The sequence below is a fragment of the Ambystoma mexicanum genome, chromosome 2q, assembly GCF_040938575.1.
Source record: "Ambystoma mexicanum isolate Mex_15411 chromosome 2q, UKY_AmexF1_1, whole genome shotgun sequence".
NCBI classification, from domain to species: Eukaryota; Metazoa; Chordata; class Amphibia; order Caudata; family Ambystomatidae; genus Ambystoma; species Ambystoma mexicanum.
In genome coordinates, this window is record NC_090924.1 from 365,989,449 (window position 1) to 366,008,040 (window position 18,592).

The window sequence follows — 18,592 nt, forward strand, 5'->3', positions numbered from 1 at the left end:
CTCTCTCAGAACCTCTCTGCGTGATTAGTACTGGAAGGGTGCCATCTCTCTCAGAACCTCTCTGCAGGATTAGTACTGGAAGGGTGCCATCTCTCGCGGAACCTCTCTGCATGATTAGTACTGGAAGGGTGCCATCTCTCTCAGAACCTCTCTGCAGGATTAGTACTGGAAGGATGCCATCTCTCTCGGAACCCCTCTGCAGGATTAGTACTGGAAGGGTGCCATCTCTCTCAGAACCCCTCTGCAGGAGTAGTACTGGAAGGATGCCATCTCTCTCGGAACCCCTCTGCAGGATTAGTACTGGAAGGATGCCATCTCTCTCAGAACCCCTCTGCAGGATTAGTACTGGAAGGATGCCATCTCTCTCGGAACCTCTCTGCATGATTAGTACTGGAAGGGTGCCATCTCTCTCAGAACCTCTCTGCAGGATTAGTACTGGAAGGATGCCATCTCTCTCGGAACCCCTCTGCAGGATTAGTACTGGAAGGGTGCCATCTCTCTCAGAACCCCTCTGCAGGATTAGTACTGGAAGGATGCCATCTCTCTCGGAACCCCTCTGCAGGATTAGTACTGGAAGTGTGCCATCTCTCTCAGAACCTCTGCAGGATTAGTACTGGAAGTAGGTCATCTCTATCAAAACCTTTGCAGGATTAGTACTAGAAGGATGCCATCTCTCTCAGAACCTCTCTGCAGGATTAGTACTGGAGGGATGCCATCTCTCTCGGAACCCCTCTGCGGGATTAGTACTGGAAGGGTGCCATCTCTCTCAGAACCTCTGCAGGATTAGTACTGGAAGTATGTAATCTCTCTCCGAACCCCTCTGCAGGATTAGTACTGGAAGGGTGCCATCTCTCTCAGAACCCCTCTGCAGGATTAGTACTGGAAGGGTGCCATCTCTCTCAGAACCCCTCTGCAGGATTAGTACTGGAAGGGTGCCATCTCTCTCAGAACCCCTCCGCAGGATTAGTACTGGAAGGATGCCATCTCTCTCAGAACCTCTCTGCAGGATTAGTACTGGAAGGATGTAATCTCTCTCCAAACCCCTCTGCAGGATTAGTACTGGAAGGGTGCCATCTCTCTCAGAACCCCTCTGCAGGATTAGTACTGGAAGGGTGCCATCTCTCTCAGAACCCCTCTGCAGGATTAGTACTGGAAGGGTGCCATCTCTCTCAGAACCCCTCTGCAGGATTAGTACTGGAAGGGTGCCATCTCTCTCAGAACCCCTCTGCAGGATTAGTACTGGAAGGGTGCCATCTCTCTCAGAACCCCTCCGCAGGATTAGTACTGGAAGGATGCCATCTCCCTCAGAACCTCTCTGCAGGATTAGTACTGGAAGTATGTAATCTCTCTCAGAACCCCTCCGCAGGATTAGTACTGGAAGGGTGCCATCTCTCTCAGAACCCCTCCGCAGGATTAGTACTGGAAGGGTGCCATCTCTCTCAGAACCCCTCCGCAGGATTAGTACTGGAAGGGTGCCATCTCTCTCAGAACCTCTCCGCATGATTAGTACTGGAAGGGTGCCATCTCTCTCAGAACCCCTCTGCAGGATTAGTACTGGAAGCGTGCCATCTCTCTCAGAACCCCTCTGCAGGATTAGTACTGGAAGGGTGCCATCTCTCTCAGAACCTCTCTGCATGATTAGTACTGGAAGGATGCCATCTCTCTCAGAACCTCTCTGCATGATTAGTACTGGAAGGGTGCCATCTCTCTCAGAACCCCTCTGCAGGATTAGTACTGGAAGCGTGCCATCTCTCTCAGAACCCCTCTGCATGATTAGTACTGGAAGGATGCCATCTCTCTCAGAACCTCTCTGCATGATTAGTACTGGAAGCGTGCCATCTCTCTCAGAACCTCTCTGCAGTGTCAGTGCTGGGCAGTTGTCAAATCTCTCTTGGATCTTCTCTACAGTGTTGCTACTGGGCAGATGTCATCTTTGGATGTAAAACTGCAGTTTTGCCAGGAGAGGGTTACGTCACCAGTTACTGTTTGACAATACACTGACATTGACTACACATTGTCAAGATTTATTGTACTTCAGTTGTGTATGCTTTTTCTTGCTTTTCAGTGTCCTGCTATTACACCCTGCGGGATTCCGTCGATTCTCGGGAGAATTGTATTCAGATGTGCAAGCAGTCCTGCAAGTGAGTATGTCAAGATCTGTGTGCATCTCTTAAACTGAGCTGGATATGGTGCCACTTGAATAAAGATCGAGGCCGGGGGAGGGTTCAGCAGGTAACGGGCATGGGCAAAGGATCTATATGTGCCCGGCTCCAGATACCGGAGTAATTACACCACCGAGAATGATGCTGTGCCCTGCAGGGCTGCCCTTGGGCATTCAGTTTATGCTGGGGATAGGGTGGGCAGCGCAGAGCCGGGGGGGGGGGGGGGAGGTGTGGGGGAGGCACATTGCAGTGCACTGGAATAGTGGTGAGAGAATAGTGAGGCGCCTGGCACTGCTTTCTATCAGAGGGAGACTTCTCTAACTCCCAGAGCCGGAAGTTAGATGTGCCTGAGTAGTCTGGCGTGCGTGGGTCCTTTACGTGAGAATGCAGCGTATACGGGTTTGAACGGAGTACCAGCTCCAGAGCGTGGGTATTCTAAGCCCAAGCGTGGTGATGCATGGATGCTGTGCTGATCCTCTAATGCATAAATAACGAAGCACAGTCTTTGGAACTGGGATACATCTTTACTGTATTTAATATTAATGTCGAGTGAAGGCATATATCATATTTATGATATGCAACGTGCATTGCTTTACTTATAACTATGCAATCAACAGCGGCGGCGAGTCGGGATTGCCTTAGCATAGACATTTGAAACTTGAAGGGTCTATGCATCCATAGGAGGTGTCACTCCACAATTTCCCTTCCTAAAAAAACCTAGTTAACCGCCAATATCCTGGAGGCAATCGAAGACCTTGTTTGATACGTTCCCGGTTCCGAGGCATTACATTGCCTGAAAAAACATCGTTGGGAGCAACGATTTTTTCCTGCATACTCCTAAGCAACCTCGAGTGGCTCCAGCCTCCAGTCCTAGAGTGTGTGTGTGTGTGTGGAAAGTGCTGGATAGTGTGGTGTTTTTTTCAGCAGATATGACCGTTGGATACACACGCAGAGGCAATGGAGGATACGTTCGCAGAGGCAATTGACTCTAAACGTCCTGCATCTAAAATAAGGCTATGTTAGTAAATGTCACTGAGGACAGAGGAGGTTTGAACTGCCTAAAAAAGAAGCACCGTAAGATCAAAATGATGAATTCGGTGAAGCAAAAAAGGTACTTTAGAAGCACTTTGATTGGTAGGCTAATATTCATTTATATGGACTTCTATTCTGTACCAGAAAGCAATCGAATCACGAACGTATGGCCGATTTCTCAATTCCTCTATAGGAATTATCCATTGCATGCAATTTCAAAGGGATCTTTGACATGATGATAAGAAACATGACAATTGTGAATGTAAATAATGTTAAAATAAAAATGAAATAATTTTTAAGAGACAATAGCAATTGCCAGAATTGTAGAAGGCACAGCTGTCCGGCTCAAAAAGACTGGTAATCCAGTTAAACACACTGTAGTACAGGGCACAGATAGCAGACTCCACAGAACAGCTGAAGAAAAAACAAAAGATTATCAAGAAAAGTACACTTACCAAACTAAAAAGGTAAGAGAAAGACTGTTTCAGAGGCACTGATCATTTGGCCAGTGATGGCCAATGTTCCGAGAGACTTGCACGCTTTGAATCCATGAGGAGCATGTAGCTAAAACGCATAGGCCTGACAACCACAAATTGCAATGCTAGAAAATTACTGCACCACAAGTGCATAATCCGATGACCGTGATGGATTAGTACTTGCAGGTCGTGCTACATAAAGTGCAGGACCGAGAAAGAAACTACTTTGCAGCATCACAGTTGATGGCAAGCAGCAGCCATGTTTCCGGAGATTCAGGTTCTGACTGTACAGCATTTCAAATAGAAACCTAAAGAGTGGCGGTAACACCAGCGCAAGAAAAATAAATGTACCTAAGGCGATACAAGAGAAGGGCCGCCTAGAGCATTTAAAGAAAGGACTGCAAAAACAAAAGTGTACATAGCAAAAAAAAGGGTATACCGATATTGGGGTGTGATGATCAAGCAAACCTGAATCTAAAATGATACCTGTGCAGCGAAGAACTAGTCATGTCCATAGGTTCATCAACCTCATTGGAAGACATTGTAAGTAAACAAACCCATCCCTAAATTATTCATATTTTCTTACCGTTCCTCTGTATTGTATTTGTTTAGCCACCCTTCAAATGTCCCTTGGAAAGTCGCATTTGCTTTGCTGCTGTGTTAAAACAAGGTATTTTTCCTCCTTTTATAGGAAGGTTGAATCTGGGTGTTTGCATTGCTGCTGTATTAAAACTAGGCCTTTTTTGCCCTTTTCAGAAATGCTGAATCTGGTTCTGGATTGAGGCAACTGTGGCACTGTTTACTGAGTCTCATTAGGCTCTTTCCCACTCTCTAGGTCCCCTCCCCACTGGAGTACCTTGTACTGTTGTGTACCCGTCTGCTCATCTGTGTGTTCCCTACTGTGTGAACCCCTTCCTCTGCGCATCCTATGCTGTGCGGCGCTGGGCTGTGCATCCTTCGTCTCTTTCGCTCCCTCCTCCTCATACTGCCTCTATGCATCCTCTATGGTGCTTTCCATCTCCCCCATATTCTCTAACTGCTACTCTATCTCCTATCCTATTCCTTTCACTAAGTCAGGAAGGAGGAAGTTCAAGAGGGACATACTGGTCTCCAACCCAGGCCTCCCTATCGCTGATACCTACATCTGTGCTTACTCCAGACAGACTCATCAACATCCTCTTTGTCGTTCCCTGTCCAGACCTATGGACCCCTCATATGGTCTCTGTTCTCTCTCCTTTGTCCTCCTCCTCCATCAATGGTGGCATTCGGTGGGAGGTCCTCTTGGCCCCCTTCTATTCCTCCAAGACCATCATTAATGTCTATCTTTATTGCACAGTCTTGGTCTAGGGTCCTCAGCCTAATCTCCTCCTTTTCGATGGGCATCTCCTGCGTCTTATCAACTTCCCTCCTTCTCATGCTACTCCTACTAGCAAATCTCTGGATCCTCCACCACCTCTCTGGCTACTATCCCACCTCCTTCTGCCATCACTGCCCACTCTCTGGCCGCTCTCCCACTTCCACAGAGCATACCTCAAGCCTCTACCACACCACGGAAGTCTTTCAAATGTGACAACATGCTCCACGTTGCTACTCTCAACTCTTGCTCTGCTGTAAAACTGAATCAAATTGATTTTGATGTCCTCGCTCTCTCTGAGACATGGTGCCCTGCCAGCTCTGTCACGAGTTTTGACACTCTTCCCTGATGGCTACAAGATCCTCTCTGAGCCCAGAATCACCTGACCCGTAGGTGGAGTAGCTCTCATTTTTCCAGAGTCGGTCCCTCCTTCTATCATTCTTACACAGGCCTACTCCTCCTTTGAATGCCTGGTCTGCAGGCTCTCTATCTCTCCTGGCCTCTCTCTGACTGGGGCCACCATCTACAAGCCACCTGGCCAGGTTGCCCTCTTCCTCTCAGAGTGGGCTTGCCTCTCCTCGTCTCTCCTTGCCGCTACCTGTCACCTTCTGTTCCTTGGAGACCTCACCATCCACCTGAATGCTTCTAACCCCTCCTCTGGGCTCTTCCACAACCCATGCGACACTCTCTCCATTCTACCCTCTGGTCCAACACACTCGTCCGGACACACCTTGGATGTTCTCATCTCCTCAGACATCCCCCTCTCTAACCCACTCACCACTCCTCTCTCTTGGACTGACCAGTTCCTGCTTTCCTCTCATCTGAAACTCTCTATCCCTCAGGCTAGGCCCACCCCAGCACTGCCACCTACCTTCTCGGTCATTCGGCCCATGAAGCGTGTCAGTTGATGCCTGTGCCTCTACTTTCTCTTCTCCTCCAACTCTTGCGATGACTCACACTCTGACACAGCCCTCTCTGACCTGCATCTTGCTATCTTCAACACTCTGGACATCCTTGCCCCTGCCATGAGAATCCGTCTGAAGCCTACCTCCAAGTGCAACTATTGGAATGACTCTAATCTTGCCAACCTGAAACACAAGTGCAGAGTGGCTGAAAGGAAGTGGAAGACTTTGGGCGCATCTACTGACAAACAAGCCTGCCGCCTGCTCCAAAGGCAATACAGAGTCTCTGTATTGTCCAAGAAGTGTCCACATACAAGCCAGCATCTCTGCGGCCTCTAACAATATGGCAAACTCTTTAAAATCTACAAGGAGCTGGCCAATCCTTCTGCAGTCTCCAGCTCTCCTGTTGCCTCCCAAGCCCTCTGTACAGCTCTGGCCTCTCTCTTCATCACTAAAACTCAGGACATCCTGTCCTTGCTCTCCTCTTCCTCTCCGTCTACACCTCTCTGCCCCCCTCTGGCCATCTCTCCATCTCCTCCTCCTTTCTCCTCTTTTTCTCTGACAACACTTTGTGACATTTCTAGACAAGTCTGATCTATGAAATTGTCATCCAAACAGGTGCTCCCCTGCTCCTCCAGACCCATCAAGGACCGCATTGACACCCTTGCTCCAGCCTTGGCTGATTTTTGCAATCACTCTTTCGCCACTGGATCGTTCCCCTCTCTCCTCATGCATTCCCATGTGCACATACCCCTCAAAATGCCTTCTGCCGACCCTACCTGTCCGGCAAACTATCATCTGATCTCTAACACTCCTTTTCTGGGCAAACTCCTGGAAATGCTGGCCATCTCCCAGCTTACTCTCCATCCACGCTGAATCTGTTTGGTTGTCTCCATCACCATCAGTCTGGCTTCAGAGCAGTCGGAGCCACGAAAACTGCTCTCCTGAACACCAGTGAACATCTGCTTTGAAATCTTAATTCTAGCTTGGACCTTTTCTCTGCTTTTGACAGTCAGTCACGCCATCTTGATAAATCGACTTGGTGAGAACCTGGGCACCACAGGTCAGGCCTTGGATTGGCTGACCTCCTTCCTCCTGTACAGACCTGTAGAGGAGCAGTTACATGCCTCTGCAGCAAATCCCACCCCCCTACCTCCTATATGTTAGAGGTCTGAGATTGTGCCATGTTTGACACCAGCAGTTGTGCCAATACCCCAGCGTATATTCAAAAGAAGATACCTATTGAGACAACCCTATCGAATGTATCCCCAAAGAGACGACAATCTGAGGGAGGAACTCCCTGAAGGAATATGAGTAAGAGCAGAGAGAGAAGCTAGTGACGTCACAAGAGACATGTGCAAAGTCCCAATATACTGGCTGAAGAGGCTGTATGGATCCTGCAGAAACTATTGACGAAGTAAAGAATTGAGTGAACTCTTAAATATGGAAAAAAAGATTCCACGTGCACAAAGTGCTGCAGAGAATTAACCATTCAATAAGTGTACAGATGCTGAAACGCAAGTAGATTAAGTCATCAAAGAAGCTGGCTACACGTAGTGAATACAATGCAGGCAGAGCTGCCATTATATAGGAGCTGGACATCGGTTTCGTGAATTTAGTAAGCCAGGACCCATGAAGAGAAAAGGCAAGAATTGTGTTCCAGCAAGAATAAGCTGAAATCATGGAGCTGCATGGTGAGGCTGTCTAGCCTGGTATCAAAACTGAAGCAGCCAAGTTTGGATATCTATTCTTGAAAGGAGTGTACGTGCAAAGGATGAATCATCCCTTGTTAAGGTGCAGAGAAAGAACACCAAGAGTGCCAAGTTTTATTAATTTAAGACAATTAAAAACCTGCAAAATGGACCAAATCGTGGTCTCCTGTCACGTGAGCAAAGGATGAAAATAGAGTTAAACTTGGAGTCCTAGAACAACGATAGTGAGTGCATGCACTCCCATGTATTCCCAGAGACAAGGATACTCTGCAAAGCAAAGTTTAAAGACAATCTTCATGGCAGAGGCATGGGCGATGAGAGATATTGGGTGGGGAAGTAGTCAGGTCCACCTCCTTGCAGCTGGGTCTGGGGATTACATTCCAGACATGGCACAAGCGTGCCGACCAATTGTAGAGGTCCGTATGACGAAGAACCTTATAGTTTGAAGACCAATTGAAAACCGTGTACTTAATGATTTTAAGGATGACATATTTTAGTGGTAGGCGTATATTGTCCACCTGACAGTGTGCAGTCAATCACAATCCTAGTTCCTATGCAATGTGTACTTTGATGTTCCCCCTTAAGCCGATTCCAATCCATAGTAGGTTTTTCATAATTTGCCACGTAGTATGAAGTCACCTCTGATTTGTATATGAGGAGATTGCTGAGAGAAAATTGAGTGAACGTCTGTTGATTTTCGTTGTAACTCCCTGTTTTAGATAATTGTTAATAAAACAGGATCTTTGCCATCTTCCTGAGTTTGTTCGGTTATTTGGACTCAGAGTTATTCTGCAAACCCATCCATTGTATGAACGTTACCAAAGGGACCTAAGCCCAGACCCTTCCAGGTCCTTTCTCTCCACCACCTGTCTTCTCATGTGGAGTTCCCCATGGCTTTAACCTCTCTCCCTGGCTCTTCAATGTCTACTTGGCCCCTTTGGCCCCACCTGATCTCCTCTAACTTTCAGTGTTATGCGGATGACACTCTGCTCTCTTTCAGACTCCCCTCCACCTCCTCTCCTCTCTCGCTCATTCCTCTTCACTGGCTCCTGGTGGCTACAAAGATCAAGTTCAAGACCCTCTGCATCTTCCACAAGGCTTTCAGGGGCCAGGGGCTGAACTACATCCAACTATCTCTTCCAAAATACCTTCCTTCTCGAGCCCTTCGCTCAGCTACCTCCAACTCCCTGAGGATCAGACTCTTCTCCAGGCTGAGAGTGGGGGGTAGATCGCTCTCCTCTGAATGTGCCTCCCTATGGCATGGCCTCCCTGCCCCTCTTAAACTTGAGCTGGTCCACCTGAAGTTTCTGGAAGCTGCTCAACACCTTCCCATTTTCCTCTGCTTTCTCCCTCTCCCCTGCAGACTTACCTGTCTGCTGCACCAACTGGTTGCTTGGTGACCCCCAGAATCTCACTGGGTACCAGACGCCTCCATGATAGGTCTTCCCTGCACTGCCTCTAGGCCCACCATGCACTTAGGGGTTGTAACTGTAACCTCTACAGCCCCCTGCCTCCTTGCACTTAGCCAGAGCTGTGCTGCCCTGGCTGCACTTCCCCTTTCCACTGTACTTCCACGCTGTCGCACTTGCACGATCTGAATGACACAAGGCCTAGTAAGATAGTTTGTTTTGTCCTCTGTCCCTTGACTTGTCACGCCTAGAAACACTTGTGTACAGGCACGTTGTAGTAGATGACAGATCATATCATAGTAATTAGAACACATAAATCTGAGTGAATATAATTCAGAAACAAGAAAACTCTTTAGATCCTATAAAGAGATCTACTTGAATCATATAAAGCAAGAAACATCACAAAATACATTCAACTTTCAAATTATATGAACAAGAGACTCATTTCATTAGTCAAATGCAATTGTCAATTTGTTGCAATTCAATGTAAAGAATAACATTGTTTCAATAAAGAAAATAATCAATAGTATCAATCCTATTTTAGTAAAAGGGATAAGAGTTAAATCCAGTAGTGATAAATAAACATGGCGATCCCTTTAAATAGACGAAATAGCAGACTTAGATCCAAAAGGTGGCAATCACTTTTAATGGGAGGAGTAGTGTTCTTAATTCCAATGTGGATACATAAGATGGCAATTCTTTTTCATGGAGCCAAAGGTGGTCAGGTTGAGACAGCAAACTGAGTTATAAAAGGAGAAATCCAATTAGCAGCTGTTTCCAGAGATGATGGAAGAAATGTAGCTTTGTCAGCAGTTGCAGTGCACTGCAAACCTCCAAACTCTTAACCGCTATGTGCCCTTTTCAATTTATGAGAAATCGTAAGACTTGCTCCACACTTAAGCCGGCGTGGCTGCCTCAAGTTCAGGACGAGGAGCACAACGTTAAATGCATTCTATACAGAGTCAAGAGGACACAACTCAAGATGAAAATGAGATCCCACAATTGCAAAATAGTCAAAGTGCCATACCATCAAAGTTGGAGAGGCTGTTAAAGTTTGTCTTCCTTAATAGGATAAAGAAACTCAAAATAATGTTGTCCGGCATGAGTAACTGAAGAGAAAACGGAATGGAAAAAGTCAATAACAATCGACAGAACATTGATTCTCAAATTGCCAATACGTACCTTGAGTCTACATAATCTACTATTGCGACTTCAGCCAAATTCGTCTTCACTTTGGTTACCTCCAATGAAATACGCACTCTAATTTTAAAACCAAAACCTGCGAATCCTAACTGCCATCAAATTCTAGCTTATCTTGCTAAACAGCAGGCCCATTGATTGTGTGATTTTTATGACCTCCTTTGTTAATTCTTCCTGGCTCAAGGTATGGTGCCAACAGATCTAAAAAGATATTAACTGCCTTGCTTAAAAAAAATTACTCAATTTGCTCTCCAACTATCATCCTATTGCTGGCTTGGTATGGCCTACTATGATCTAGGAAAAGGTAGTTACTTTGCAACTTCCAGGTTTTCTCAAGGAACAGGGGGGATCCTTGATAAATTTCAGTCTGTGTTCGGATACTGTCACGGCACTGAAACTGCCCTTGTGGAGGTCTGGGATGATGAAGTGAATTTAGCATGCATGATTGTCATGCTTGACTTATCAGCAGCCTTCGATCCAGTTGATTCTGACATTGTCATCTCCAGACTGGCCGAAATTGCCCTGGTGTCTAAAGAATCACTGAGGTGGTTCATCTCTTTTCTTATGAATCGGACACAGCAAGTCAAAATGGGCTCATATTACTCAGACTCCCTGCTGTTCTTTGTGGGGTCCCACAAGGGTCTTACCTTTCTCTGTTGTTGTTTAATATCTATATCTGGCCATTATTAAATATGTTTTAGCAATCTAATCTTAATTATCACTTTTATGACGACGATACTCAAATTTACGTCATGCTAAAAATCCTCCAGAAGCAATCCAACGCATATTAGATTGTGCCCAAAAAATAAAAAACTGAATGCTGGAAAACAGGTTGCAATTAAACCCCTCTAAGACTGAGATTATATGGTTCATCCCAAATTGACTGCAGGCAGACTTAGTCTTGTATCTCTTGCCCAGCACTGTTTGAAGTACCCACTATTTTTTTCTCTAAAGTCAAAAATCTTGGCTGTGTTTGGCAGTCTCACCGACATGAGAATTTCAGTTTAGGTTCAATAGTGAAATCAACGTATTACCGACTAAGACTTCTACGGCCCGTCCTTCCCCTCATAGCAGAAAAAGATCGCCCAGCTGCTGCCCGGACACTGGTGAACTAATAATTGAAATATTGTAATGCCCTCCTTACGGGCATCTCGGCTGGTCAGTTGCACCACCTCCAAGTGGTACAAACTTCTGCCATCAGACTTCTTTACAATCTTTCAATAATCGCTTCAATAAACCCTTTTCGTAGAAGTCATCATTGGGTCATTATAAGTTTGTCGGTCTGGTAAAAATGCTAGAATAAATGCTGGCAATACCGGCTCTAGCATTTTTACCAGACCGGCACACTTCAAGTTTGCCGGTGGGGGCCACTGATCTACCAGCAGGCCTGGCCTGTCGGTAGATCGGGCCCCCACCAACAAGGAAATGCTGCAATTTCCGGCACCAGTAATTCTGGTGCCGTTAATAGCAACAATCCCATCCCCATGGAATCCTATGGGACTCCATAGGAATTTAACAGCATTCCGCCACCCGTAATATTGCGGTAATACCAGGATATCGGGCGGCAGGGACGGTAAGTGCAGTTTGCCGGTATCCCTCCAGTAATACCAGTGAGATACCGGCAAACTAGTACTGAGGGTATGTCTGGTTTTCCAGTGCCTTCATGGCTTAGATACCAGTTACCTTGCTTCCAAGATTGTTGATCATTGCCCAGCTCGTCTCTTCCATCTGGTGATCAACACCTTCTCACGATCCCTCTTGCCCACTATGTTCATTGTACAGACAGATGCTTTTCCATTTGTGGCCCTCGTGCTTGGAACTCAATGCCTATCGATCTCTGGAAAATGAAGGCCCTGCCTTTATTCAGGAAGAAGCTCAAAACGCACCTTGTTTAATAGATATTCTTTTTGCCTATGCATATATTCCTTTTGTTTGCTATATTGATAACACCTGTGCCTAGATGCAGTTTCTGCCTGGTTTCTCCTTGAATGACATGCACATTATAAATAATCAAAACAAAACAATATAGTCATTGAAAACTGAAAAACTTGGAATGTTGAACGTGTTGCAATTTTTAATAAGTTAAAACAACAATGTCAACATGTGGTGGAGTTTGGATTACCTGGGGTTGCAGATAATACATTGGATGAAGGCCAAGAACAACGAGGTGCGTGAGGCCAAGAAAATGACAGTCCCAAAGCTGGCGAGTCGGGCAAAAGGGCACTAGAAGCCAAGTCTTGCACTAAGATCACCCTGCTGTGTTTCAGGAAGATGAAATAAGAAAACAGAGAACTATTCCCGAAGAGCTTGCAAAGAGCACACCTGCTTGAATCCTGAGAACTAACATTTGAGTGAAAAATCTTTCTCTGCAAGGATCATTTGGAAATGTTGTCATGGGATCCCTCTTTTTTTGTTTCTTTGTTAGAGATGCGTCAAGGTCTAGCATGCACTAGCGCTGCGATGTGGGCATTCTAAGCACGGACATGGTGCTGCTTGAACTATATGCTGGTCCTTTCCTCGCTCATAAACGACACACATTCTTTGGAAGTGAAAAATCTTTTTGAATTTAAATATAAATGCAAGTGTGGAGTGAATGAAGGAGTGAGTAAATCCTGTTCATAGTATACAACTTGCATTGGGTTACTTACTGGGCTGGGTGAATAGCTCAGGGGCAAAGCGCTAAATGGGTTGGGCGTTTCCCTTGTGGCTTAGCATCAAAGGCTTCACGGCTGGTCTGTTGCTCGTTTAGGGCCTCCTCCTGGCATGTGATCACGAACTTCACTCTCAGGCCAAGAAACTTCCTAAACGGAGAAAAAAGAAATGCAATCACAGGTTACCATAACCAAAGGACCCGAGACTTTATGCAGTCATAAACACTAGTCATCCAGAGGTCGTTTTCTTGCAGGACAGATAGCTTACTGTGTTAGGTGCTTGTTGCTGGGAGTTGTGCTTGTACTGCACATGTTCAAACCCTGGAAGAGCCAAAACAGTTTTTCCTTTTGAGGTTGTGTGTCCCATTAAAACAGCTGATCTTAACAACAGTGCTGTGAAGCAGCATAAGAAGCTCTATACAGAACAAACCATTCTCCTTTATGTTTACAATGACCGTGCATCATACTGCGGTCTGATTCAGAGCAAAGTGTTTGAGAGAACATCAGTCCATTTCCTGCCGGGTTGTAGCAGGATGCGTGGCAGTGCTTCTAAGACAGAGGTGTCCACAGTCATGGGAATGGAGGGGAACATTTGAAAATGTTATGAACTGGGCTTGAGCCCCTTACTGGCCGGGCCGCTGGGGACCTCCCAGTCCACCCATGCATAATACCACCAGAGAACTATTTCCACTATTTCTTTCTCAACATGATTCATGCATGTGTTTTCAATTGATGTATTACTGTGTCCTCTCTTCCTTTCTCGCCTATGGCTCCTTCCCAATTATCTCTTTGCTCTGTCTGTTTTTTCGTCCTTTCTCAGCAAGAGCCTTCATTCTTTCAATTTTTCCTTCCCTCCATCCAGTGACATATTTCTTCTGTGGTTTTCCGTCCTCCGTTCTTTAGCATTTTCCTTTTTCCTCCTTTCTCACTTACTTCCAAAATGCGTTCTCCCCCCATCCTTTATTTTCTTCCATCCTTCATGCACTCTAATTCGACCCAATCAAGTTCAATTCCTTTCTCACCAACTCTTCTTCCCTCGTGTCCTCTCCCTCCTCACGTGCTCCTGCATTCTCCATGTTCACACCCAGCTTCTCCTGCTCTCTCCTATGTGATCCACTTGCATGTGTGCTTGCCATCTACTCGTGTCCTCTTATTCTCACCCCAAGATACTGTAATTCCTGCCCATATTATCTTGCTTTTGACTGTGCACTCTACATTCATGCTCGCCTATTATCTATTCATGTCCTCTTATTCTTTCCCCAGGTTCTCTTACCATTGCCCAAGCAGTCTACCTGCATACTTGCTTGCCACGACTCATGTCTGCTTATCCTCGCCCAAAGTTCCACTAATTGCTAGCCCCATTCTCTTGCCTTCGCCTGGGGCGCTCTACCTGCATACTTGCTTGCCATCTATTCATATCCTCTTATTCTCTCCACAAATTCCTCGAATCCCTGCCCAGGTTGTCTTGCTATTGCCCAAGCAGTCTACCCATATACTTGCTTGCTTGCCATACTCATGTCCACGTATTCTCGCCCAAAGTTCCTCTAATTGATGGACAGGTTCTCTTGCTCTAGACTGTCTGCTCTGCCTGCATGCTTGCTTGCCATCTGCGCATGTCCTCTTATTCTCTCTCCAGGTTCCTCTAATCCCTGCCAAGGTTCTCTTGCTTATGTCTCAGGTCATCCGTACCACCATCCCCATGCATTTTCTTGATTTTTTTTTTTCCCCCAGGTTCTCTTGATCACGTGTCGGGTCTCGGGTTGTCTCCTTTACCCAAAACATTCTCTTTTTTGCTTCCCCAGGTTCTCGTGCTTACGCCTTGGATTGTCTAGGTGTCCCCACACATTCTCTTTCATCATCCATGAGTTGGATTCCATTCTCCCTGAGTTTCCTCGCACTCTAATTATGTGTATTGTGGCAACGGTAAAAACACGTCGTATTCTTTTTACCGTCACCACTTCACTCATAATGAGGCACCCTATCTTGTGAAATGGGCTTAGTTTAAAACTCGTAAATTGTCCCATTTCAGTCCACCTGATGAAGGGTGTGTAAGGCGAAACATTGTGGCTGCATGGCTTTATTTGTGTGAATTCAGCACAGCTTATATGGGGAGTCGCATAGGTTCTTAAAGGGATTTTTTTTCAGTTTTCACGAAAGTCTGAATAAAAAGAGCATTGCGGCAATCGAATGTGCTGCTAAATTAATATTCATACAGTTTCTAACACAACGTGTAAAAAATCCATTCCTTTCCAACTGGTTCCTGGGCCCCCCACTTGGGCTCTTTTACTGCCCTCCCCTGTACTGGGGACTAGATCAGCAGATGAAGTGCTTGGTGCAGAGCTCAAGCAAGGGTTTGAAGACCAGAACGTCTGCCTCAGCTCTTTTCAATGTCCATTAATTGAGTATCTTTAAATGGAGTCATTTTGATAACTATGACCACATCGCTTGGAAGCATGAGGCACCCAGCATTAAGCGCTAGATTATTGTTCTCTTGCTCATCATTAGATTCTCTTGCTGTCTCTGCTTCTCTCGCTATACAGCCAAGATTTCCTGTGTTTTACCGTGCTCACTCCTCAGTTTATCTACTTTCTTCTCCATGTTCTCTTGCTTTCTTCAGGTTCCCTTGCCCGCTTCTAATGTTATATTACCAACTATGCCGGTCCTTTCGTATTTGTGTTTATATAGCTTTTGCATTATCCCCATGTTTTTTTTGTTCTCTTTGCATGCTCCCTTTATCTCCCTCTCTGTTCTTTTTCACTTGCTCTCCCCAGGTGCTTCCTCTGTGTCCTCGCACCCATTCCCCAGGTTTTCCTGTTTTTCGCCCCATGTTCTCTTCACGTTATTGTGATCTTTTCTCTCCCCAGGTCCTGCCTCTGTGTCCTCGCACCCATTCCCCAGGTTTTCCTATTTTTTGCCCCATGTTCTCGTTGCGTTATTGTGATCTATTCTCTCCCCAGGTTCTTCCTCTCCGTGTCCTCGCACCCATTCCCCAGGTTTTCCTGTTTTTCGCCCCATGTCCTCTTTGCGTTATTGTGATCTATTCTCTCCCTTTGCTCTTGATGGAATTCTCACTCCTCTGTCTCTTTGCCTCCTCTTCAGATTATCTTTTCTAGGTCATTTTGCTCATCCCTCATTTATTTTGCTCTCTCACGCTACTCTTACTCTCTGGCCCCAGGGCCTTAGGTTCTCCTACCCTCTCCCCATCCTTGATTAATGTCTCCCAGAGGTTCCCCTACTCTCTTCCTAGTTTCTCCACTCTCTGGCGCAGTTTCCTTTCTCCGTCTGACCACAACCTCTTGATCTCTTTCTTATCCTTTGCTCTACCCTTACTGCCACGCTCTCTCTGTACCCCTTGTTCCCTCATTGTCATGCTCTCACCCCACATTATCGTTCTCTCAACTGTGCTCCATTACTCTATCCCTAAATTCTCTTTCCCCCGCCCCCCATGTTCTTTAGCTCCCTATCGTATTGAATTAGGGCCTGATTCCCAGAGTGTTTTCCTAGGGGATTGCACCATTAAACGCTTGTGTGAATCGGGACATTCGTCTCGCCATGATTTCTCATTCTTACGTGCACGTTTGCTTAGTACCTCAGAGTGTTTGTTCCTCTCCCTATTATTATTTCAATTAATCAAAGAATCATTTTTGTTTCCCCCTGCAGCGACACACAGTATTTAATGACCATCTCCATGGCAGAATGGCCCTCCGAAGGCGCCCAGGTATGTTCAAGATTTGCCCTGCAAGCTAGCTTCCGTTATGTACAATTTGGATAGCGCCTCCTGCCAAATGTAATGGCGTCGGAGCGCTGTAGGATGCAGGACCCATCAGCAGACCGTAGTCTGAAAAGACAAGAGAGCAGGGCAATCCGCACAGCAGGAATTCTAGCAGAGAAGTCTAGTGTGGAGATGTTGGAAGTCGAAGAGAGGATGGAGAAGAGGCGAGGAGTGTATGAAAGGTAGTAGGCACTCTGTGACAGCTGGACCGACTTTGTATCGTGGGGCTCAACGTTATGCGATGGGGCGCAGCGCGGTCAGTGGAATGTAGCAGGAATGAACCGTGTATAAACCCCTAGGGCAGGTTGAGGGATCTGATGGGTTATATTACAGTACACAAAATGGATACATTTACAGTGCTTGGTTCTCTAGCACCTACATAGTGCCATGTAGCATCTGGCCACATACCACTTCAAGGCACTGAGGGTGACGAGGAGAAGGGGGAAAAGGAGGAAGTGACCTAACTTTAGGTCTGTTGCTTGCACAGGACTATGCTTAGGGGGTAAGAGGGTGGGAGTTAAGATGGTCACTGGGAAGCCACGGAAGGAAGGAGGCAACATGTTGTGTACGTTGCTTTTATAAAGTTTACACCACCAGGAGGAGGGCTTTAATGCTGTTTTTCACCTTGTGCACACAGCTGATTTCACTTATGAAGGTGCTGTAATGTGACTCTTGCCAAGGCTCACAATTAACGCCAGTGTGAGGGACAAACAAAAACCTTGGGGCTCATGAAATGTTTGGCAACGCACAAGGACCGCTAGACCCATCCAGTCTGAACTCTATTTGCCTTGTGATCATAAACCAAAAAAATAAAAACAGTAATGGGTCCCTCCTAAGACCGTGCTTTGAAGACTTGGATTCGTTTGCTGGCCGCTGGGTTCCGGCCATGCCTTCTCTCTATAGAGGCAGGCAGCAGAGGAATGGCCGAGGAGAGACGAAGCTGGTGAACAGAACAGGGCTTGGCTGCCCGGGCTTGGCTGCAATCAGCTCACGGGTGCCGCCTTGGAAAGGGTGGGGTGTCTCCATTCTTTCTTTGCTCGCCGAAAGAACAACGAAAAGTGGATCCAACCAGCCCCAGACCGGTCCCAACCAACATCTGCGAGGATAAGATCTCTCGGGTAATAAGAGGGCCTCCTTTAGACTGCAATCAGATGTGGAAAGCAATCAAGTGAAGGGAGAGCACCAGCAAATAGTTCGGCGAGGTCATGACACGAATTGACCTTGATTGTGCGGCACGTGCTCAAGTTCACCACCCCCTCCCCTCCCCCGGGGGGGGGGGGAACACGCACAGCAACGCGTACGGAGCCTGGTCATGTGTTCTGCCCTCGGCGGAAGTCTCCTTTTAGCCAATCAGCTGGAAGCCTTCTAGGAAGTGCAATGGGTGGGAGAGTGTGGGAGAGTGTGCTCCCCTATCCTCTACTCTCACAGCATAGCTCTCAACTCTCACGCTTTTGGCGGGTGTCACCCGCCTTGTAAAGGGCTGACTCACCCGCCAAGCCAACTTCACGCCCATACATTCCAATGGGCGTCACACCCGCCAAAAACAAAATCGGGTGATTTCACCCGCCTTTGCAACACAAATGGTTGAGAGCTATGTCTCACAGCCCTGTCGCCGCCCCCCACAACCATTGCAGAGTGCTCGGCCTTTCAGCGACAGCCAGGGCCCATTCTATTGGATTGTCTGAATCTTCATATCTCAGCGTGTAAAGGGACTGGGCATGCTGCTGTACGCCCACCTCCGAAATGTAAGGGGCTTGGGAGAGCCCATGCGCCCTGCAAAAGTATTCCATGAGGTGCCCTTCCCTGTGTCACATCATACAGGCAACCATTTGCACTTCCGTTTTAAAATAAATGACACACAAACGCGTCCTAGGATGTTTCCATAAAGGTGCAAAGCTCTCAGCGTTTTGTCACCCCACGGC

The 18,592-nt window shown here is 46.6% G+C and overlaps 1 protein-coding gene across 2 annotated transcripts in view; it reads left to right on the forward strand.

The window, feature by feature from the left end:
* Window positions 1–18,592, forward strand: part of SCNN1B (sodium channel epithelial 1 subunit beta) — a 449,291-nt gene that overhangs the window by 333,647 nt on the left and 97,052 nt on the right. For both annotated transcript variants that reach the window (XM_069647395.1, XM_069647396.1), the window contains exons 9-10: window positions 2,066–2,141; window positions 16,559–16,616. In XM_069647395.1, the coding sequence (XP_069503496.1) occupies window positions 2,066–2,141; window positions 16,559–16,616 (134 nt within the window). The remainder of the gene's footprint in view (window positions 1–2,065; window positions 2,142–16,558; window positions 16,617–18,592) is intronic.